The sequence below is a fragment of the Colobus angolensis genome, unplaced genomic scaffold, assembly GCF_000951035.1.
Source record: "Colobus angolensis palliatus isolate OR3802 unplaced genomic scaffold, Cang.pa_1.0 Scaffold7, whole genome shotgun sequence".
Lineage (NCBI taxonomy): Eukaryota > Metazoa > Chordata > Mammalia > Primates > Cercopithecidae > Colobus > Colobus angolensis.
In genome coordinates this window covers 19,756,075-19,779,830 of record NW_012120709.1, presented here as the reverse complement: position 1 = coordinate 19,779,830, position 23,756 = coordinate 19,756,075, and the positions used below count along the sequence as shown (strand labels likewise).

The window sequence follows — 23,756 nt, the reverse complement described above, 5'->3', positions numbered from 1 at the left end:
GTATATACCCAAGAAGAATATAAACATACATCCATACAAATGCTTACACATGAATGTTCATGGCAGAATTATTCATGATAGTCAAAAGGCAACAATCCAAATGTCCATCAGTGATGAAGGGATACATAAAATATGGTATATCCATACAACGGAAAATTATTCAGCAATAAAAAGAAATGAAGAGTTGATACATCCCGTAACATGGATGAATCTTAAAAACATTATGATAAATGAAAGTAGTCAGTCACAAAAAGACAAATGTATGATTTCATTTATATAAAATGTCCAGAACAGACAAAGGTATAGAGACAAAAAGTAGATTGGTGATTATCTCGGGCTGAGAGTAGCAATGGGAGGATTGGGGGAGTTGACAGGTAAAGATGGAGTTTTTTGGGGGATGATGATGAAATGTTCAAAAATTGTGATGGTTGCACAACTCTGTGATTATACTAAAATCCCATTAAATTGTGTACTATAAAAGGGTGAACTGTATGGTATGTGAATTATATCTCAATAACACTGTTATCAGAAGATAATAAAAAAGCTCTGCTTCTGTCCTCCCGAGCACAGCAGGAAAAAAATGAAAGAAGTAGAGTGACATATGAGAGTTAGAGCATCACCATGAACCCTTAGTATCAAATGCCTGGGGCACTCTTTTAGAATCCCTTAGAATTGGGGAAAATCTTGAAAATCAAGAATTGACTCAGAATTCTGTGATCCATTCAAACTGAACTGATTGAGAACTTAGTTTAATGTTTCCAAGAACTAGAGGAATATAAACAAATGAAAGACTATTTATAAACAAGCACAATGGCTACTATAACCTCTCTATTAATTACTGGACACAGTAAGTGGTCAATAAAGTCTTATCAAACTGCACGAAGTAGCCTTGAAGCACTCTTCTTCTGGAAAGCTCCCTGAGAGGCAGCACTGATCATCCCATTTGTACGAAAGGATAGCCAAGCACCAGGAGCAGTGGCTTTTCCAGGGTTCCATCAGTCACCAATAATAAAGCCAGTACTACACGTAGGATTGTCCATGATCAAAACTGTACCAGGGCATTGCAACACTCTTAACAACAAACCTGATGAGATATTTGCACGGACAAGCCAATTGTGGGATTAATGTTGCAACTCACAGGTAATCTAAGTATCCAATCCAAGCGAGAAGAGAGCAGGCAACAGCCAGCAAATGAATTGAAATCATGCCGCTCTTGGCTCCCACAACAAGAAGCTGCAAGTGGTACTTTCATTAACTCACGTTCTGTAGCAATTAGAGAAGATGACTCTTTGAGCTATCTGTTCTGTAAAGCATCATCCTTTCCTCCAGGGTCTCAGGTTTCATTTGAAAATTAGGGGATGTGAGGAGGAAGCTGGCATCATTCTAGACTGCTGTGGCCATGATTTCATGGCACTATTATTCAGGATACATGCAGACTCTGAAGAAGTCTTTATGGGTTGCAACAATTTCTCTACACGGCCTTTTACTTTTTTTTTTTCTTTCTCTCTTAAGGCTTGGATTAAACACCCTATAACTTCCTCAATCTCTTACCTTTGCGCATTTTAAAAAAGAACTACTTTTTCCAAATAGCAATTAAACTCCAGATTTATCTAAATTATACCGGCAATCTATTGATCATAACATTAACTCCAGGGGAAAAACAAAGCAATGAAAGATTAGGTTTTCTCTCTAGCAAGAGAAAATTTACAGGGTCCCTATTAAGTGTTTTCTAACACTGCACGCATACAGGGGAAGCATTTTAAAAATAGTCAATGGTTCAAAGAGCTTGTAACACCAGGGAGTACATTTTCCATTTTTTTGTCTCTGCATAAGTTTTCTCCTTGGGAAAGCTGGGAGGAATCACTCCCTCAAACCTTTTCATTACATTTCCTTATATTTATCCACATTCATTCATTCTTCATGTGATTCTTCAGAACTAATCAAAGTGCTGCTTAAAAATGAGTGCAGTGAAAATACAACTAATTCAGATGAATCAGAGTATAGACAGTCTGAATTAGATATGTCTGAATTACGTAACTTTTTTAAAGCAATTCAATTTTATCGCTTTCAAATAACTTCAGAGTAACACAACTGAACACGCACCAGTAGGCAGATGTTTTCAGAGACCAAATTTGGTAATAAATAAGAAGGAACTATAATCATTCTATTAATTGCTTGTATTTAAGCGATGCTTCTGAATTGTCAACAGAAACTTAACTCCCTTAATTGGACTTACTGTGCTTCCAATGTTATGTAACTAAAAAAGGATTTATTGAACATCTGCTATAAATAAAACATTAAGGGAAAAAGTATATGGCAGTTTTTGCCCTCAAAAAGTTTATAAACTTGTTCGGGTAATGCAATGTACTGTTAAACCAACCTCTGGCCATCTTTTTTACCGATTCACTTCCTTATAACTAGTTTTCTCCAAAATTGGGATAGTTTAAGTGACACTTCAACTCTAGTCTAAATTATCCAAATTGCTAAACTAGTGAGATTATACGGCTTGGATTTATTTATCATTAAGTCACTATCACTCCCCAGACATTTTGGCCTCTGAATGTCCTGCTTCTTGCTTCCAATCCTCTTCCTCAACATCCCAGAGTCAGACATTCTTAATCTCAAGTTAGGGAAATTGGAGCTGATGAGGACTCTGCTGCAGCCTCTCCCTCTTGCAAATGACAAGGCATCAAGTCCACCTCACACAGGCCCTGCTGACATATTCTGACCATGGGGTAATCATGTCCATGAATCTGCCAAATTTTCAGGCCTGTCCAGCAGAGAACCCTACCACACAGAAACTAAACTACTTTTCAAACACAAGGTCACAGGTGATGGTTTTGTTTCAGTTGACAGCTATCAGCCTATCCCTTCATTAAGTGGTAAATAAACATCTGGGTGGTTTTCACCTGGTGTTCCAGGAAACTGAGCTTATTTGTGACACATACTAAGGTATAAAAACTTTAAGAAACCCAAAATTTCCAAGAAATTGGTTCTAGGACCACTGGCTATCCACTTTATCCCTGTCGCAGAATCTTAAAGAGAGACTGATACAATGAATGAGAAACTAATAGGAGGGCATCCCCTAGGAGTTAAGACTAGTACCAAAAAAGGAGGCTGAAGAAATCTGTTGGTAGCAGAATTCTAAGGTCCTACAGGTCATTTCATTCCACTAGTTTTCTCCTTTATCCACAGGGACAAGTGCATGGTCACTATCAGTGATATGATGGAATTGACTTATACTATGGAGACAGCTGATAATGGGCAATTCTTCCCAAGTCCTCCTGCAGTGATTTCAAATTAGATCATGGTGAGAATATTTGCATCATGGAACCTGGTAAATGCTATGTATAAGTCAGCTCCTCCCACATCCAAAACAAGAGCCAGTTCTTATAAACATTTCCCAGCCCAACATCTAGTCTCATCTTTGTTTTCCCAGGTTTGGTGGCAACTATTCCCTGAGAAAGCCCCATGGACACATCCTCGCCTCACTGACCTGGGCTCGGTTGGTGTACAGCACTTTCACGTCCTTCAGCTTCTCCAAACCCTCACTATAGTGCAGGATAGCTGTTTCATAATTGCCTTCAGCAAATGCTTCATTCCCTTTTTCTTTTAGGGCTATGGGAATATAAGTCACACAGGTGAGCTCTCACCACACATCAGAAAATCTCTCAGACTTTATTCCCCAGATTTTCCAATTCTACTTTGAAGGTCTTCACTTCTATTGATCCTAAAGGGACTCGACACTTGTTTTTCTCTGCAGATATTTCAGGACCAGCTTCTTCAAGTATATTTTTTTCCTCCAAATCCACCCATGTCTTCTAAGTAGATTCTCAGAAAAAGTAAACGTTTCTGCACCGAGGCTCAGAACCATACTAAGCTTGCCACAGAGACCAAATCTGTGCATTCAGTATCTCATAAAGAGGGTCAAATAATTAATTTTCCCAACAAATATGGAATCATTCAGACCTGCAGCACACACAGCCCTGGGTGGTATAAAATAAATTGAAAACATTCTTCTATCATATATATCTCCCCACAACATACACAATCCCATCGCTTCCTTTTCCTTGATTTCTCCTCTCTTTTCTCACAGCTGTTTTATTCTTCTTTTCCACTTCTTCATTTATGCCTTAGGCTAGCCAGTGGCAGCTCACTCTCACCCCCCACTACTTCCTGAGCACTGTTTAGTACGATTCACTTGGCTCTGCTAAGTGCACAGGGATGCTTTAGAAAAGAGGTTTCACTGGAGGCAGGCATATCCTACCCCCTGCTTGTTGCAGCAGGAACAGAGAAAAGACTACCAATGATTTCCTTCTAGCCAAGTCCCATTGCCTCGAGCCCATCACAAACCTCACCAGTGGGAATCTAGATGTCCTCAAATGTCAGCATACAGGCTTTCGTGTGCTCTTTCTAGCACAAATCATCCCACCATTGAAAAGTAAGGACTGACAATTACCATCTGCTAAAACTTTGTTTTCCCTTCTTCTCTTGGCTCGTTCCTTTGCATCCTTCTCCACAGATGCCAAGAAGGCCTCTGACAGCAGAGTAATTTCAGATATTAAAAAGAAAAATCCAAATACTATAATCAGTTATTTAGCTCAAATTCGGAAGAGTTACTTTAGAGTCACACGTATGCATATGCACACAGGCACACACACACGCGCACACACAATTCTGAGGCAACTAAAATGACATTTTCTTAATTTGACATTAAATGGTAATCTGTGTGCTTTATTATTATACATGATGGCTATGACTGTGCTTCAAATGTGAATTATGTCTTTTAAAAGAGTTTTTCTTTGAAGACAGATTTTTTTGTTCTGTTTAGCATAATGAGCTTCTGAGCTGAGCAACAGAGAAACTATCCGGATCCCTTGAACAGGGTAAATTGGATGATACAGAATAAATGAATTGAGTTTACCAAAGGTTGACCAACAGAAAATAGAGAAAAACCTCTCAGGGACGTTCCCGCTGACCACTAGTAACAGAATGGGATGATCAGTAGGTTTTTGTTCACAGGTTGTTTGTAAGCCAAGAGGCAATAATTTAAAGGTCTGGGAGCTACACTCAATCAAAACTGGTCCTATATAAAGAATAAAAATTGGGAAGAGAGATGCTATCCTTACCTGAGTTTACTTCTTCGGCACTCTGTAGATGTAGGTTATCATAAAAACAAAGAAACAAATTTCAAAAACCACCCTCTAATTTATATGCATACAAACCAAGAAGGCAAATCAATTACAAACAAGAGGCCATTTCCTTTAACCATCAAAACTGAAGAGATCAGAATTCAGGGGGCTTGCTTTAAATCAGGAGATCTGATTACGGGCACAATTGCTACGGGACCGAGTCTGCAAAATCAGGCTGCCCAGGTCAAGAGACCTCAGCTGTGGCTTATGAGTTGGAAATGAGTTAGAATACATTACCTTAAAAGCACAGCTTAGATATATCACACCAGCTCAGGGGGTGGAGAGGCCAAGTTTTCATTAAAATAGATCCAAAGGGTTGTTTAAAGATAACCCAGAAAGATCAAAGGAAAAAAATCAAATTTTGTACTTTCTTATAAAAAATAAATCTAATGAATCTAAGAAACAAAAGACCATTACAGCCTTGCCGGACAGTTTGAGACGAAACTACCGCCTTGGTGTAGGTCTTCTCACTGTCTGTACTTATGTAACTTCTCAATAGAAAAAGAAACCTTCACAGCAGTTTGTGGAGGACTGATCACAGTCTTATTCAAGGTGGTCCTGCATTCATCCTCCTCCTGGTCTTCCTCCGTAAGCAGTAGTCTCTTTTCTGTCTCCAGGACAGCGTTCTGTTGCACAACTGGGTCATCAGAATTCATCTCCTGAATTAAATTGGCTAGAGAAGAAATCAGATGTGACTTAATCAAACAAGATATTCAAAAGACTCTATTCACTAGAAAGGATGGTGCATAAAATGTATGGGAAAGATTTTAAAGAAAAAAAATAGCGCAATTAAAAGCAAAATAGAGCAAGCAGAACCAATGAGAAAAAATTAACATATATATATATATATTTTTTTTTTTTGCCTAGAAAAAGTTGCAGGTGAGGGTAGCTATTAGCTTTAAGGAACAGAGTTTTAAGCCATTATTCAATTCAACAATAATTTATGGATAGCTCATTATTAGATATTACGTTGATGTTACAGATAACAATGATGAATAAAAAAAGATCCTTTTTTGAAGAGTTTATGAACTCGTGTGGGAGACAAACATGTAAGTATAGGCAGCTCTGAAATCACAAAACAACAGCCCTTAACCCTATCCTCACCTGTCTTCACTGTACTGCCTATCCAGCTTAGATTCCATGGTCAATCACTCAGCAGTCATCCTGCCCACATACTCAACTCCCTTGCCCCACTATCCCACCTAACAGACAAAATTCCAGCTCTACATGATTCCAATTACCCAATTCTCTCAGTCTGTATTAGGAATGCTAAGTACTGAGGGAGACAGATAGATGCCTGGGGGACTGGTCCAAACTCAACTGGACCTTCAGTGATGCCCAGCAATCCTTGTTATCCTAGGCAAGATATCCTATCATTCCCCCAATGACTTTTAACAGTTTGCAATCTGAACCTGACCATCTCAAAAAGATGACCTTACTTATCAATTCAGAGGAGAGAGATGCCATCAACTTCCTGCCACTAAAACTACGAAACTGCCTATACCTACATCCATCCTTCCTTCCTACCAGGAAAAAGTGCCCATTCTTCAGTGAGGTTAGTCCCTCATCCTGGGCACAGGAGTCCATTGTCATGTTTTATATAATCAGGAACCCTGCATCACCAATTAATAATCCTATTGCACAATATTTTCAACCCATTCCATTCAACCAGCTTCTTCCTAAATGGATTCATGTACTTTAAATCTCTCCTAATACTCTGTCTCCTCCCCTTCACAATGAAACTTCTTAAAGACATTTTCTTGTTCCAATTTCTTCATTTCCCACTGACTCTTCAAGGAAATCTGAAATTCTTTAATTGTACAATATTTCAAGCATACAGAAAGTAATATAACATTTTTGTTTCTAGGCCATTTATAAGTTAATGGTATCTTTTCTCCAGCATGTTTTAATGCTTAGTATTTGTATCATTTAGATTTTGCTGCATCACACACCATGTCAAAACTTAGTGGTTTGAAACAAACCACCATTTCTGTGGCTTAGTTTACAATTCTCTATGTCAACAATTTGAGCTGGATTCAGCTGGCCAGTTCTTCCAGTTTCAGCTGGACTCACACATATATCCATGGTCAACTGTCAGTCATCTAAGTGGCTCTGCTTTAGAAAGTCCGTTGGCTGTTGGCTTGAGAAATGTGAGCAACGAGGAGAAGTGTGTCTTACCTTCTCATGAGTGGCATGAGTGCAAGTGCTAATTCACATGCACTTTTCAAGCCTCAGTTTGTGTCATGTTTGCAAATATCCTTTTGGTCAAAGTGAGGCACATGGCCAACCAACCCAGATTCAAGGGGTAGAGAAACAGGCTCCACCCTTGATGGGAAGAAAGGAATTTGTAACCATTCTTGCAATCTATCAGAATATTTGTGTATGTAATATTTAAATAATTTTTTAAAATAGTTGTATAAAATGTGCATTCGTTTGTAACTTACTTTTTTCTCTTAAGATGCTTTAGAGATTTGTTCTTGATACATATGGTTCCAGTTGATTCATTTAAACCATTACATATACCATAGTTACTCCATTCTCTTATTGATAGCCAGGTGGTTTTTAATTTTAGTTTTTTCTAAAGTAAATAAATGCTGAATTGAATACCTTTATTTACATATTTCCCTGTGCACATATGTTACAAATCCTTCAGGATGTGGCTGTACCAATTTTTACTCCTACAAAAGTGTACAAGAGGGAGTTCCCATTCTTCTACATTCTTGTCATCAGTTGCTAGGTTAAACTTTTTAATTGTTGTCAATGTAATGAATGGGAATGGTATCTCATTAATGGTTTAATTTGCATTTTGCTGAATGTGATTGGAATTGAGCATCCTCTTACTGATTTGCACCCATTTGGATTTCTATGAAGAGCCTACTCCTATCTTTGGCCAATTTTCTATTGGGTCATTGTCTCTTTCTTATTAGTTAACATAATTTCTTTTCAAAAAAAAATTTCTTTTTTTAAGAGACAGTCTGGCTATGTTGTCCCCACCGGATTTGAACTCCTGGGCTCAAGCGATACTCCTGCTTCAGCCTCCTGAGTAGCTAAGACTACAGGCACACACCACCATGCCTGGTTGATTTGATTGTGAAACAAGGGAGTTCTCTGATCCCCCTCGCAGGACATGCGACAGGGGTGTGGCTTGCCTATTCAGTCACCATCACTGCTCAAACCCGAGGGGAGGAGGAGAACGTAGAGGGACAAGTGCAGGAGCCCAACTGGGAGCGTGTTACAGTGTGTCCTTTTAGCCCTGCCATCTGTGGACGACTTGAGTGTTAACCAGCTCGACGGATCCTCTGCCTTTTCACAAGGGCAGAGGGAAGTGACAGCTTTTTGTATCCTGAGCTCTTGCCCAGTGTCCCCGGAAGAACCGGGTCACACACAGGCTTGAAGGATGAATGTGGGGTTTTATTGAGTGGTGGAAGTGGCTTTCAGCAGGATGGATGGGGAACTGGAAGGGGGGATGGAATGGAAAGATGATCTTCCCCTGGAGCTTGGCCATCCAGGGGCCAGACTCCCCTGACTGCTCCCAGCCAAACTCCTCTCAGCGTTCAGACATTCCTCCTCTTTGCTCTGCTGTGTCGTTCTGCCATTTGTCTGCTTGTGTCCTCATCTCCTCACCTGCTTGTCTGCTTCTGGAGCCTGCAGTTCAGGGTTTATATGGGCACAGGATAGGGGAGCATGGCGAGCCAAAAGGCAACTTTTTGGGCACGAAAACAGAAATGCCTGCTCCCACTTAGGGCTGCAGATCTCCAGGCTCAAAGGTGGGGTCTTTGCCAGGGAACCACCCTCTCCTACCCACTATTCCCCTGTCTCCTATCCTTATCAGTTGTATATTCTGGACTGGTTACATGTATTTCCAAGCATCTTCCCCTTAGGTATGCTTTGTCTTTTCACTTGTTTTTATGGAATATTTTGTTGAAGAGATTTTCTTTTTAATTTTAATGTGTTAAATATACCAATCGTTTCCTTTACAATTTAGGCCTTTTGTGTCAGTAAGGTTATAAATATACTATTTTATGGTATCTTATAAAAGTTTTAAAGTTTTTTTCTCATTAAGGTATGTAATTCACCTGGAGTTGACTTTCATGTAGGGCAGGAGCATTTGTTGAGAAGTCCCTGCCAGCAATGTGTCTCATCAGCTCTGTAATATGTGCGAATCTGCTCCAGGCTCTTCATTCCTTTCCCGATTGTCTTTTCCAGCACCAAAACCCCCATGCATTGATTACCATGGCTTTATAATAAATCTTGAACGTCAGGTAGGGAGAGTTGTCCTGCCTTTTTTTTTTTTTTTCCTGCAGAGTTTTCTTGGCTCTTGCTAGTCCTTTGCTCTTCCATGTAAACTTTGGAATCAGCTTGCTGAATTTTAGTACATACTACTTTGGGAGTTTTGATCTAAATTGCATTTACTGTATAGAATATTTTAAAAATCGACATCTTTAACAAATAAGTCTTTCTATGATTAAATATGTCTCCATTTATTTAGTTCTTCTTTCATGTCTTTTAATTAACTTTTTTTTATTGATTCAACTCCACACTTTATTCTAATTTCATTGTTTTTCTCCCTAATGTCCTTTTTCTATTCCAGGAGCCCCTCCAGAACACTATATGACATTTAGTCATGCCTCCTTAGGCTTCTCTAGGCTGTGACCATTTCTCACCCTTTCCTTATTTTGATGACCTTGATAGTTTTGAGTAGTACTGATCAGGTATTTCATAGAATACGTTGCAATTTGGGTTTATCTGGTATTTTTCTCATGGTTAGACTGGGGTTACAGGATTTGGGGAAAAAGACCATGGCACATTATGGCATATCAAGGATGCATGCAATCAGTGTGATTTATCAGGAGGTTAACCTTGATCATCTGTCTGAAATTGTGTTTGTCAACCTTTTCCACTGTAAAGTTACTTTCTTCCCTCCCTTTCCATACTGTACTCTTTGGAAGCAAGTCACTAAATGTATCTCACATTTAAGGGGCAGAGATGCTCCATCTCCTTGAGGGAAGAGTCACTACATAAATTAGTTGGAATGGATTTACTGCTTTCAGGGTAAACACAAATTCCTTACCATGGTTTCCAAGGTCTTTCCTAATATGGCCCCTCCATATTCAGACTGGACTCTTCTCTCCTTGATCTCTTCTTTCCAGCTATATGGGGCTTTTTATTCTTTCACTTCCTCAAAAGCACCACACTCCTTCTTCACTCTTAGCTTTCCTGCCTCCTTACTTCCCACCCAGAATACTCCCCTGTCATCTCCCCAGTGACCAACTCCTACTCACTCTTCACATTTTGCCTAAATCTCACTTCTTCAGGAAAACTTTATTTGATTTCTGTTATGGACTAAATTGCAACCCCCCTGCCAAATTCACATGTTGAAGCTATAACTCCTGGTATGACTGTATTTGTAGACAGGGCCTTTAAAGAAGTAATTATTGCCCTAATCCAACATGACTAGTGTCCTTATAAGAAGAGAAACATCAAATACATGCACACACAGAGAGATGACCACGTGAGGGCGCAGCGGGAAGGTGCCCATCTGCAAGCCAAGGAGAGAGGCCTCAGAAGAAACCAAGCCTGCTCACACCCTGGTCTTAGATTTCTAAACTCCAAAACTCTAAGAAAATAAAGTTTTGTCATTTAAGCCAGCCATTGTCATTAGAGCAGCCCTAGCAGACTAATACAACCTCCCAAAGCTGGGTTAGATCCCTACACTTTATAATTCTCTCTGTGTCTCATATTGCACACTTGAAATTACTGTTTAATATCTGTTTTCTCCACTGCACTATTGAAACCATGAAAAGAGGTAATTCTTTGACTGTATTCTCTAGGGCCTACCAACACTCAACACATAGCAAGAGCCCAAGAAGTAAATGTACAGAATCTATATACATGTGGCTATATAAATTTAAATTAATTGAAACAAGCCACATTTCAAACCTGGGCTGCAGCCATAAACACACAGAATCCTAACCACACAGAGTGGAGCTATAAGCCACATTTCAAATACTCAATAATCATGTGGCTAGTGGCTACCACAGTGGACAGTGAGGATTATGGAAAATTTTCATCATCACAGAAAGCTCTATTGGACAGCACTGGTATAAATGATACCTGAATGAACTGTGAGTATCCATAAAAGTTAGCCAGGTTAAAAAAAAAGATGAAGAGGCAGTGAGAATGGCAAAGACCCAGTGCAGAGTGTGAAACATAGAGTATGTGTGGGGGAAACAATCAGCAGTTTATTGCTGCTCAAGCGTGAGGTAGGGAGATATGAGAGAGGTAAGGACGAGGTCATGGGAGGACTTAAGTCCTGATGAGAGCTTGGGATTTATTGTGACTGCAAAAGGAATCCAAGCAGAGAAGTGTCTGGGTCAGATTTGCATTTTAGATACATTACTCTGTGGGGAGTATAAACCTGGAGATAGGAAAAACAATCAGGGGGTTGTTGAAATAGTCTGGGTGAGAGGAACCAGAACAAAGGGAGGGTTGGAGAGGATGGCTCTCCATCCAAACTAGATGGCTGATTGGATGCAGGGTTATGAGGTGGGAGGAGTCCCAGATGACTTGTAAATTTCTAGATGGTGGTGTCACCAACTGAGACCAGGATGAAGGGGAGGGTACGAGAAGCAGGTTTTATTTGGGAGGGGAAAAGATGATGCCTCAATTTTGGACACATTTAAGTTTGAGTTATTTGTGGGATACAGTAGGTATGACAGTGATCATAGAGGCAGAGGCTCAGAAAAGAAGGCTAAGTGTCCACGTAGATGTGGGGGTCATGAGCATACTGGTGGCAGGTAAAGTTACATGTTTAGACCAGCTGAAGAGAAAGGCAGCAGTGGGCCAAGGCCAGAGCTCCATGGAACAGCATTCAGGGATGAGCAGGCCCATGAGGCACACAAGGCATTATACATGTATCATTTATGATGCCACCCAAACTAGCTTTAAAACCAGTTGATTCCATGAACCCAGACAATCTACTAGAAGCAGCAATTTCAACGTATTTCTTGTATTTACTATGGAAGGTCTGTTTGCCTGTTGGTTTGTTTGTTTCTATACTCAAACAAGCTCCCTGAACAGGGACTGACAGGCTTGGAAATTCCTAAAAGTGACCTGTGGGATCACAGTACATATTCTTTGAGATCCAACCTGTCTGAGCTTGGGAAAGGACTTTCTCATCTAGAGGGAGAGAAGGGAATGACGATCATAAGCCATCCATGTAATTTGATGGATTCTAAAGGAAAGCCATTTGATTTTGCCTCTGCAGCTCTAAAACAGAAATGGCTCTACTCTAAAACGGAAGGAATCTCACACTGATCAATGAGGCTCTAGACCCTTGAAGGGAACAGCTAGGTTCATTGTTAGTGGGGAAACAGCAGCTCGTTTTGACCGGATTCCACAAAGAAGGATACAAAATATGGAGGAAAACCATCAGCCTGAATTCCTATCAGAATGTTAACAGTTTCTCTGATACCAATTAACAGCCAGAAAATATGGCCCCAAGGCTATAACTTGCCTCTCAATACTCTTCTGTTTAATTTCAATTACATTTTTTCCCTGAGAGTTACAAACCTGTCAAGCCACCCAGGAACTCAAGAGTAATCATTTCCCTTTATCTACTCCACCTCTCTAAAGCAAAAATTAATTTATGATTTACTAGTACTTACTGATTTCATCCACATTTTTAAGAAATTTCTGCAGATCTTTCTCTTGATCAGCATCCATTGTGAACCAGAATCCCTAAGGGATGCAGCATAAATGATGAAATTAATAATAATAAAGCACTAAACAGAATGGTCAGGCTTATTAGCATTCTAAAACTAAGAGCCAAGTGATTATTTTTATGACAGTTTTGTTTATAAATGTTAATGAATAACAGTAGGGTGATCCGTTTCATTCCAACTGCTATTTAAGGCCAAGAGGCACTCATTTATGTGCGGCAATGCTTCCAGAAAGCTTCCAGCCTTCCTTTCAGTGCAGAAAACGCTCTGCAAATAGTTCTTCCAAAGCTAACACCAATCCCGGCGATTTAGGGACCTGGCATGGAGATGAGGAGAGAGCAGATGACAGGTTGCCAAGGATAGAGAAATACACTAACTCCTGACTTTGATCATGACAGGCCGGTCTAGTCAGAAACTTAAATGTGGATGTGTGACAGGTAACAAACTTGGGGCAATTTGCATCCAAATGTCCATACTTGTTTAAAATACGCCTTTGGCTTGTTTCTGAAGAGTGAAGAAAGGGTACAAATTGGCTGAAGGGATTAGAACATGATGTTACCATGCTCACCAGCATCTCTTCTGCTCTAGGTACCTTAGACATTATTTTATAGTTGTTTTTGTGCGAGAAGGCTCCGTGGTGTACCCAGAGGTACTCAGTGCTTCATCCACAGATCATAAAAATCATCAGAAAGCTTGTTAAATATACAGCTTCCTCAGCCGTAGCCCGAGATTTTGAGTCAGTAAACCTGGGACAGTGCCCGGCCACGAATGTAGATTTTAAACGCTTTCCAGGTGATTCTGATTTACGGCCAGGTTTCATAGTAGTGTAACATGATTCTAACACGTAATCTGCCACGAACAAACTGCGAGTGATTTAATCTGAGTCTGGGTGTCCTTATCTCCACCAGTTACAAGCTGTGTGATTCTGGCTAAAGTCACAACCTCTCCGAGCCTCAGAGTCCTCACCCATACTATGGGAAGGTTAGAGAGAAACAACGAGGACTACTTTGGGGGATTGACGTAAAGCACCAGGCACGGGATAAGCGCTCACTGTGAAGCATCCTTACCTATATAAAACGGGGTGGGGTTGCGGCTTAACTGAATGATCGGTAGGGTTTCTTCCAGGTCAAATCTTTTCAACTCCCACGGAACAGAGGCCCAGTCCAGTGAATTAACCTGCCCAACGATATGAGGGTTACAAGGCAGGCACGCAGGTGCAGGGACAGGAGACAACCCCTGTCTCCCAGGGCATGGATCTCAGGGTCCTCACTGCCTGGCCAGTGCCACCCCCACGCTAGAGTGAGAAGGCCAGAGCCAGGTGACGGCGAAGCGACGCCGCCCTCGGTGTTTCACTCGATAGGGCTGCTGCAGCGGGGACCTGTGCCCGAGCCCCGCGCCGAGCCCGCCCCAGACGCGCGCTGCCCGCCGGGCGCAAAGAGGCCAGGCCGCCCGCACTGTTGCCCGGCAACCGCTCCCCAGCGTCCGTAGGCCCGGGGCCCTCCAAGCAGGTCCCAGACCGCAGCCGAGGCCTTCCCATGCTCTGGGGCCCAAAGCAGCGTCCTCTGCTCGGCTCTGAAGGCCAATCCAGGACCAGCTCCCAGGGCGGATTCCGGGATACCCCGCAGCACCAACCTGACTCGCCCAGCTTTGGACAGGAAATGGCGCACGGACTGGCCTAGGCTGGGGCGGGGCCAGGGAGCCAGGGGCCCGGGGCGGGACCAAGAGCGGGGTCAAAGGCCGGGGGGCGGGACCGGGGGCGGGCGTGGAGATGCGATCACCACGCTAGAGCTCTAGCTCCGGAGCGCGCCAAGTTCAAGGCCAAAGTCGAGGTTGGGATGCCGGATGCCTGGCGCGGGGAGACGGAGGAAGCAAAGTGCTGGTCTCTAAAGCAGCGCCTGCTGCTCGCCTTTTTTCCCCTGAAGAGGGGGTGTCTCACTCCCATTAGCTTAATATCCTTGCCCAAAATGTAAAGTCTCCAGTGTACTTGTGAATCCGGTTTTGTTTATTGATAAATGTGTGAGTTAGAAGATTTACACATTTATCCTTAGGAGAATTATTTGAGTAACCTTTTTAATCCTCAGTTTTCTCATCTATGAAATGGAGAAATGGCACTTTCTCATAAGGTTTGTGGTTAAAGTTCTGTAATGGCCAGATTCACCTTGCTCACTGCCTAAACAGAGTTGATTTATCAAGACAGGGGAATTGCAATAGAGAAAGAGTAATTCACACACAGCTGGCTGTGAGGGATACCGGAGTCTTATTATTACTCAAATCAGTCTCCCTAGCTTTCAGGGATCAGAGTTTTAAAGGGTAATTCGGTGGGTAGGGGTCAGTGAGTCAGGAGTGCTGACTGGTAGGATAGGAGATGAAATCTCAGGGAGTCAAAGCTGTCCTCTTGTGCTGAGTCAGTTCCTAGGTGGGGGCCATAAGACCAGATGAACCATTTTATCCATCTGGGTGGTGCAAGCTGATCCATCGAGTGCAGTGTCTGCCAAATATCTTAAGCAGTGATCTTAGGTTTTACAATAGTTTATGTTATCCCCAGGAGCAATTTGAGGAGGTTTAGAATCTAGCAGCCTCTAGCTGCGTGACTCCTAAACCATAATTTATAATTTTGTGGCTCATTTGTTAGTCCCAAAAAGGCAGTCTAATCCCCAGGCAAGAAGGGGGTTTGTTTGGGAAAGAGCTGGTATTGTCTTTGTTTCAAAGCTAAACTATAAACTAAGTTTCTCCCAAAGTTAGTTTGGCCTATGCCTAGGAATGAACAAAGACAGCTTGGAGATGAGAAGCAAGATGGAGTCAGTTAGGTCAGATCCCTTTCACCATCTCAGTTATAATTTTGCGATGGCGGTTTCAGTGCCTGGTACCTAGTCAGTAGGAACAGGTGGCAGACGACATCCGGAGGATCATGGTAGAGTTTAGAGCAGAATGAGCTAATGGGCACATTCATTCATGCCCCAAATACATGCACACAGCCCTAAAGAAATTTCAGTCTATTTTTCTAAACAAAATCTCAGAGTATTATGTGCAGGGTTACCAATGGAAAAAAAAACAGGTTTAGGGGAAACTTGAGCTTAAGTTCATGGTCAGAAACACCTGGAACTTCTTGGCAAATGAGTGCTTTATGGAAGCCTGTTTGGAAGGGAACAAGGAGCCCCTAGAGATGGAATTCGCCAGAGGGGAGAGGGATCCAGGCATGGCCAGCTAGCTCTAATGTTGATTCCAAGTACAGCATGTTGACTGTCTTGTGGCCTAGGCCCCATAGGATGCATGCCTGTGTCCTGTAGAGAACAGAAGAGCTGTTTGACTGAAGTCTCTATGATGTATTGGTCCACATGCCATCCTGCTTGGGTATCCCCTCTAATGCAGCAAAACACAAAGGGGCCAGGGATGTTCCGCTCCTCTTGGCAGCTGAACAGGTACAGCATCAGCAGAGTGAGTCTTTTCGCTTATCAGCTGCAACAGGAGACCTGGGGGTCCCAGCAGGACATGAGCACAGTGGCTGTCCCAAGGGACTGAGGTGCCTCAGGAGAAGTAGCAAAGAGTATAGGTGCCTGGCAGGAGCAAGGACGTTGATGAGCACAGGCCAGGCACACCATAGGGATCCTCAGAAAGATATGGGGTATTTTACAGTGACCTTCCAGCCTATGGGAATTGATGGAGACAAGAACCAGTGATGTTTTGGTTATCACCATTAGTATCATCCCATTTTCCTCTTAGGCCTGTGAGGCCTTGAACACGTGAAGGCTATATGCCTGTGGTCCCCAAACTCAGGATGTTTCTTATCACTTTGAGGCCAGTTGTTCCAAATCACTTACTTCCTATCCTACTACTCTTTTCACTAAACTCCTTTCCTGTGTTCCAGAGGTATCTGCCCACAACTGACTGTACCGCATAACCATTCACTCACATATTCGTTCAGCAAATGTGAGTGGTCTATAGTGTGCTAGATGCAGTGGAAGGCCCCTGGGGTGCACTTGACAATATTCATCACACGCTAAGTGGTTAAGAGCTGGGGCTCTGGAGCACTTTTGCTGGGTTCAAATCTCACATCTCCACCTATTAGCATTCATTAAAATGTCTTTAAGCACCTACCATGCACCTTCTATTGTGTTAGGTACTGGGGATCATATTCCTCCTCTTTTATTGCTAACACTACTGAAACCATCCTTACAAACTTTATAAAATTAATCAGTGAAGCAGGGAAGGGGAGAAATAAAATAAGCCCAGCTTGCAGCACATTCAGCATGAACCACGAGGTCAGCTTGTTCTCTGGCCTGCTTCTTCACAACTGTTTGGTGTCTGTTATCTCAGAATCACATAGACCTGTTACAAGATTATAGTTCCCCTTAACTGCTCTATAGATAACAACTTGAACATAAAACATTTCGTTTTCCACTTGAAATATTCTTTCAGGTCCCGCAAACCAGTGAAATTACTAATGTCAGCTGTTCTGAAGGACCCATTGACACCAGCTGGTCTGAGGGCACCACTGTGACCCTGTCCTGCTGGCCCCCATCCAGGTCTCCTACTGTAGCTGATCAGAAGCTGACTCACCAAAGAATGTAGTTCCCAAATTCTGATACTTTCATCCCCCTTATCCCACCAATGGACTACCCCAGTTTTCTAGCCCCTCGCCCTCCATGATCTCCTTAAAAACCCCAGCCCATCACTCCACCGGGAGATAGATCTGAGGGGCTCCTCCTCACTCCAGCTCTCCGCCCCCTCACTTGGTGCCCTGTGATCGGATTATTTCTGTGCTGCACATCCTGTGTCTCAATGTAACTGGTCTGTTATACACAGTGGGCATACAATATGCATCTGCTACTGCTACTGTTAGATGTGTGACCTTAAGCAAGTTACTTAATCCCTGTGGGCCTTAGTTTCCTCATCTGTAAAACAGAGTTGTTAAATGATTCTCTATCCCATAGGGTTTCTGTGAGAGGTACATAAGTTAATACAGGCAATGTGCTTAGAACAATGCCTGGAGCATTATCAATAACTAGTAAGTATTATTAACTATTACTACAACTATGATTAGTATGTGTTAGACCAGCTCCTCCAAACCTTGATTGTATATAGAAATTGCCTGGGGATCTTGTTTAAACAGGCATAGGGGCTGAGGTCTGCAGTGACACCCCTCTATGGACTGTGGCCACACTGAGTAGCAAAGTGCAGACACTTCATTAAACGCTGGGATGCAGCAGAGCACCAGTGGTACCTGGTCACCAGACTCAAGGAGCTTGCTTATCACCCAGGGGGAATAAGGGTCAATAAACAAAATCATCATGTAAATTCTCATTGTGATAAATGCTATGAAAAGTAAAGGGTGAAAAGCAAGGGTAGCACAGGGTGCCATGAAAGTCTAGTCTCAAACACTGGAAGCCTTCCCTGATGATGTGGTGTTCAAGAAGAGACTTGGGGGAGTGAGTGGGCGTTGGACAGTTAAAGAGGGAGGTGGAGAAACAGCAAATGGCATGGGCAGTCAGGAAGGAGCCTGGTATGGAGGAGGAACCAGCAGAACGCCAAATTTGTCTGCTGCATGGAGAGCAAAAGGTAAGCAGTACAAGATGAAGCAAGGGCCAGATCACATTAGGCCTTTGAAAGCCATGTAAAGGTTTTTGGTCTTTATCCTAAGCACCATAGGTGGCCTTCCAGGGGTTTTAGCAGAAGAGTGACATGCTCAGATTTTTATATTTTCTTAGAAAGTTATTCTGGTTGCAATACAGAGAATGATCTGAAAAGAGGTGAGAGGGACACTGGGAGCCAAGTTAGGAGGTTAATAGTGGGTATTGGCTGTAGGAATAGAGATGAATTTGAGATGTATTTTGGAGGAAGGATTGACAGCAGGAAAGTATCAATAATAACATTAGGTTTCCAGCTTGAACCAGATTAAGGTTCTCCATTGGCTGAGCCAGAGAATATTAATCACATTTGGAGAAAAGATGAGTTCAGATTTGTGATATCCAGTCCAAAATGCCCATGAGTTATCCAAGTGTAGATGTGGAGTAAATTGATGATTGTCCCTTAATATTTATTCTCCTATTCTTCACATCTACCAATTTTTAGCAAGGCCCAAGACACATAGAATAGACTGTGTTTCCCAGCTTTCCTTGTGTAATACATGACCAAGTTCTAACCAATTACATATAAGCAGAGGTGGTGGTGCTGCTTCTGAGAAGTGTCCCCAAAAGGATGTTCTTTTCCTTGCCTTTCCTTTTCCTTGCTGATTGGAATGGGGACCTAATGGCTGGAGCTGGGTCAGCCATTTTGGACCATGATATAGAAGCATTGTGTTGAGGATCTAGAAGGAGACTGGGTCCTGAGATCATGGAGCTGCCTCACGGGCTTTGGACTGCCAAATTTCTTATTTCTACGTGAGCGAGACATTGAACACCAACAAGAGATACTTCAGCTGCTGGAAATACAAAGACTTTAATTGAAGATTCTGCTATCTTGGGTTTTCTGTCACTCCCAGTCAAACCTAATGTTAACTGATATGGAAAGCACTCTTCATTCATTCATTCATTCATTCATTCAACTAACACTCTCTTAATGTTTATATCTAATTTTTTTCATCATAAGTCCAAATAATATTGTTATACTAGCATAATAGAAATGTTGCTATTTTAAAATGAAACCCATGTTAATTTTTAAATGCATCTCATCCAATAAACTTTAAACATTGGAGCAATTTGTTACTGAGATCATGAAATTAAGAAGGTTATGTTATTATTTTTTCTCCTTGAAGTCATTTTTCCATTTTATATCTCCCCATACACACTTGGAATACTATCCTACAATGGATTTTTTTTTTTTTTTTTGAGATGGCGTCTAATTCTGTCACCCAGGCTGAAGTGTAGTGGCATGGTCTTGGCTCACTGCAACCTCCACCTCCTGGGTTCAAGCAATTCTCCTGCCTCAGCCTCCTGAGTAGCTGGGATTACAGACATCTGCCACTGCGTCCAGCTAATTTTTGCATTTTTAGTAGAGATGGGGTTTCACCGTGTTGGTCATGGTTGGCCAGGCTGGTCTTGGACTCCTGACCTCAGGTGATCCAACCTGCCTCAGCCTCCCAGAGTGCTGGGATTACAGATGTGAGCCACCGTGCCCAACCTTATGGGATATATTTTCATGCTTGCATCTCTTTTACTGATAATCTCATCATATTTCTCTGCCACAGAAATATCAACAAAAGTTGTTGGAGTGTTTGCTGTGACCAAATATCATACTATAAGCCAGGGGCACAGCCTCTGTCCTCAGGAATCCCGTAGTCCAATGAGGAAGACAGACGCACCAACATATTATTATATTAATAGAACAGTATGATAAGGGCAGTGAAGGTCTAGTGCCTAAGGAAGAGTGAGGGAGGAGGAAATGCTGTCAGGCAAGTCCTGACAAAAATAGGGATTTCCCTGGTTAATGTGCAGGCTGGGAGTGTGCTGATGACTGCAGACAGAGGGGACAGGACTGGTAAAAGTTTAGAGGCAAGGAACATTGTGAAAGGCAAGAGTGGTGCAAGATGAGCCCAGGGATGTGGGTAGGGGCAGCTATATAGGAGGGAAGTTATAGGAAGGGTGTGGAACAGGGACACAGCAAGGCAAGAGACCAGGGATGGAATGATGAGAGTTCCTTGGGCAGGAGGGATACAAAAGATGGGGGCAGCGTGTTTGCTCCTGGTTGAGCTGGAAGCCACAGACATTTGTGGCTTCTTCAAAAGTCACTTCCATCCTGATGACTCCCACATACATCTCTGTGAACCCAAACTTTACTCCAAGTCTCAACACTCTAAATCCAACAGGGTAACTAGACAATGCCTTTCCTGGGCGTAGGCATTTTGCTTTATTTTATCTTTGTATCCCCAGTCCCTGGTGCTTAGTTGGAGCTAAATAAAGATTTGTTGAATAAGTGAGTTAATCTCTTGCTCTGCTTAGAGGAAGGTTCAAATATGTTATTCTAGATGGAAAAGGAATAAAGGTGTTTATAATTTTTCTGCCTCAGCCTTCCCAGAGAGGTCCATTCTGGAGGACAAGCACTGTTACAGTCACAAAATACTTTTCAGGATAAATCTAGCACTTGACAGACTGATCACTTTAACATGTCAGAAGTCCTGGTAAACTCCAGATGGCCACTGGGCTGTCCACGAAGATTCCAATTTCCCCCCTTCCAGGTGCATCATAGGATCTCACTTCTCTATGGCTTGGTGATTTGCTTTGGTCAGTGGAGTGCTGGGAGAAGTCAAATGGGCAGAAGGTTTTAACAGCCAGTTTGACTCCCCATATGTGTCCTTTTCCCCGACCCAGCAACCAGATAGTGTCCCTGAGTGAGGACATGGAGGACTCTGTCCACCTTTGATGGGTATGTAGAATGAGTGAGCGATAGATCTTTCTTGTTATAATCCATACAACTTTGGGGCTTGTTTGTTAATGCAGCGTAACATAGCCCATCATGTCTAATACAGCCACTCAGACCACTTGTTCTTCACTTGTTACAATGACAAAGTCTAAGGACCTGGCATAGGAGTATGTGTAAATAACTGGTTGTGATTTACATTTTAAGTGTCAGTGTCTATGCGTTTTCATATATATTCAAACGCACAGAGAGAAACAGACTTTTAAATTGTTGCTGACTTACATTTCAAATATATTTCTCCTAGAGAACCTTTGTGAATCATATTTTCACAATGACTACTTCCACCTGATCTAAATCCCTTGTGTGGTACTTCAGTTTTACTTTTGCTTTATGTCCTAAATAAAAATGGGAGAACATTTGTTCACAGTGAGTCTGAGACTTGGAGGTTGTACAGTAAATCTGAGACTTGGAGATTGTATAAGCTGTCTCCCCTCTCTTTTACTCTGCTGTCTCTTTAGTGTAAACAATTGTCTTTGTCTCTCTTTGTCTTTTCTCATACTTTAAAAACTTAGGTGCGGCCGGGTGCTGTGGCTCACGCCTGTAATCCCAGCGCTTTGGGAGGCCGAGGCGGGTGGACTGCCTGAGCTCAGGAGTTCGAGACCAGCCTGGGCAACACAGTGAAACCCCATCTCTACTAAAATACAGAAAATTAGCCAGGCGTTGTGGCTTTCACCTGTAGTCCCAGCTACTTGGGAGGCTGAGACAGGAGAATTGCTTGAACCCAGGAGGCAGAGGTTGCAGTGAGCCAAGATTGCACCACTGCATTCCAGCCTGGGCAACAGAGCAAGACTCCATCTCCAAAAAAAAAAAAAAGTTTAGGAGAGATAATATTTTTTTCTTCTGAGGACATGAGGAATAAGGAGATCTCACCTTTGCCTGCTGAGAGTGGTTGGTGTAGACAAAGTCCCTGAATCCAGGATCCAAACTACAAACATGGCCCGTTAGACAAAGACCCCTCACCATGGATGCTGGAGCTGCAATTGATTTGATAACTTTGGCTTCAAGATTTAGAGAAGGAGGAAGCCGAAGGAATTTGGCACTGTCTCTTTCGTCCCTAAAGAGAATTCGAAAGTCACATTTGATATTTTTTTCCAAACCTATGTCCTTTTGAAAAACAAAAACAAAAACGAACAAAGAAAAAAACAGCATTCTACCATAGACGTAGAGATAATTTCAGGATCCAGCTAGACTTAGTCTGTGTGACCACAGGGGCCAAGAGTCTTCCTTGAGATTTCTATACTTAATGAATGACACTACAATTATTAACAACAACAACAACAGTAATGATAGTAACTAGCCCTCAATGAGCTGCTATGTTCCAGGCATCGTGCTCAGTCCTTCATATGCATTATTTATTTTAAAGCTCTTGATAGCCGTACAAGGTCTTATTCCTATTTCAAAGACTAGAAAATGCAGTGAGAGAGGTGAAGTGACTTGTCAGAGGCTGAGCCAAGATATGAGCTCTGGTCTGTGTCCCACCGGAGCTCAGGCTACCCCACCGCACCGCACTGCCTCAGATGTACTTTCTTGAGAGAGCCCCCTTTTAGACTCCTGCCATCAGTGACCACTGCAGGAGCCTCTGGGCCTCGCTGGACCTTGTGAATGTAGACGCCTCCTTACAGACTGCTCCCTCCACTTCACAGGCTGGCCCACCCCTGCAAAGGTGAAGGATGCATCTTAACTACAGCCAGAGGGGCGTGCCCCCCACTCCATTAAGAAAGGCAGTGTGTCTCCACCAATGTCGTTCTTGGATCCTTTCTGGGGATCCTAGGACTTCTCTGCCTGAAAAGGAAAAGCATTGAGCGTTTAGTGCCAGGGGGAACCAGTGCCATGAACCCTGCCTAGTGTGGAACAGCACTGCCACCGTGTGGCGCACTGGCTGCGCCTGGACAACCACTGTGGCAGAGAAAGGCTGGGACCCATGAGCAGTCAGCCATTCATGCATTTATTTAATGTTTGCTGAGCACCTACTATGTGTCCCGTACTTGGCTAGCCGCCTCTGACTGCTACTGCTGCTGTGATCGCTTCTCTGGATAGTGAATTAAATGATGTCAACAATTTAGGCTCCAGAGAATGTTTAACACTTATTCATCATTTAGTTAGGGTTCTTGGTCATTCATTTAGGGGTGATTCGTACCACTCAGAAATTATAAAGACAGAGCCAGGAGCAGTGGGTCACGCCTGTAATCCCAGAATTTTGGGAGGCGGAGGCAGGAGGATCGCTTGAAGCCAGGAGGTCAAGACCAGCCTGGGCAACATAGCAAGATTCCATCTCTGAAAGAGTGAAAAAAAAGAAAAAGAAAAAAAAAATTAGCCTGGCATGGTGACATGTGCCTGTGGTTTCAGCTAATCAAGAGGATCACTTGTGCCCAGGAGCTTGAGGCTTCAGTGAGCCAAGATCATGTTACTGCACTTCTGCCTGGACGACAGA

General features: G+C 42.6%; 1 protein-coding gene across 2 annotated transcripts in view; it reads right to left on the bottom strand.

Moving 5' to 3' along the window:
• The window catches only part of TTC12 (tetratricopeptide repeat domain 12), a 51,023-nt gene extending 36,393 nt beyond the window's left edge, over positions 1-14,630 (bottom strand). For both annotated transcript variants that reach the window (XM_011926762.1, XM_011926763.1), the window contains exons 1-6: positions 14,546-14,630; positions 12,860-12,932; positions 5,702-5,865; positions 5,130-5,151; positions 4,460-4,537; positions 3,497-3,618 (exon numbers count right to left, since the gene is read on the bottom strand). In XM_011926762.1, the coding sequence (XP_011782152.1) occupies positions 3,497-3,618; positions 4,460-4,537; positions 5,130-5,151; positions 5,702-5,865; positions 12,860-12,917 (444 nt within the window). In that variant the 5' untranslated portion in view covers positions 12,918-12,932; positions 14,546-14,630. The remainder of the gene's footprint in view (positions 1-3,496; positions 3,619-4,459; positions 4,538-5,129; positions 5,152-5,701; positions 5,866-12,859; positions 12,933-14,545) is intronic.
• Between the last annotated feature and the right edge of the window lie 9,126 nt (positions 14,631-23,756).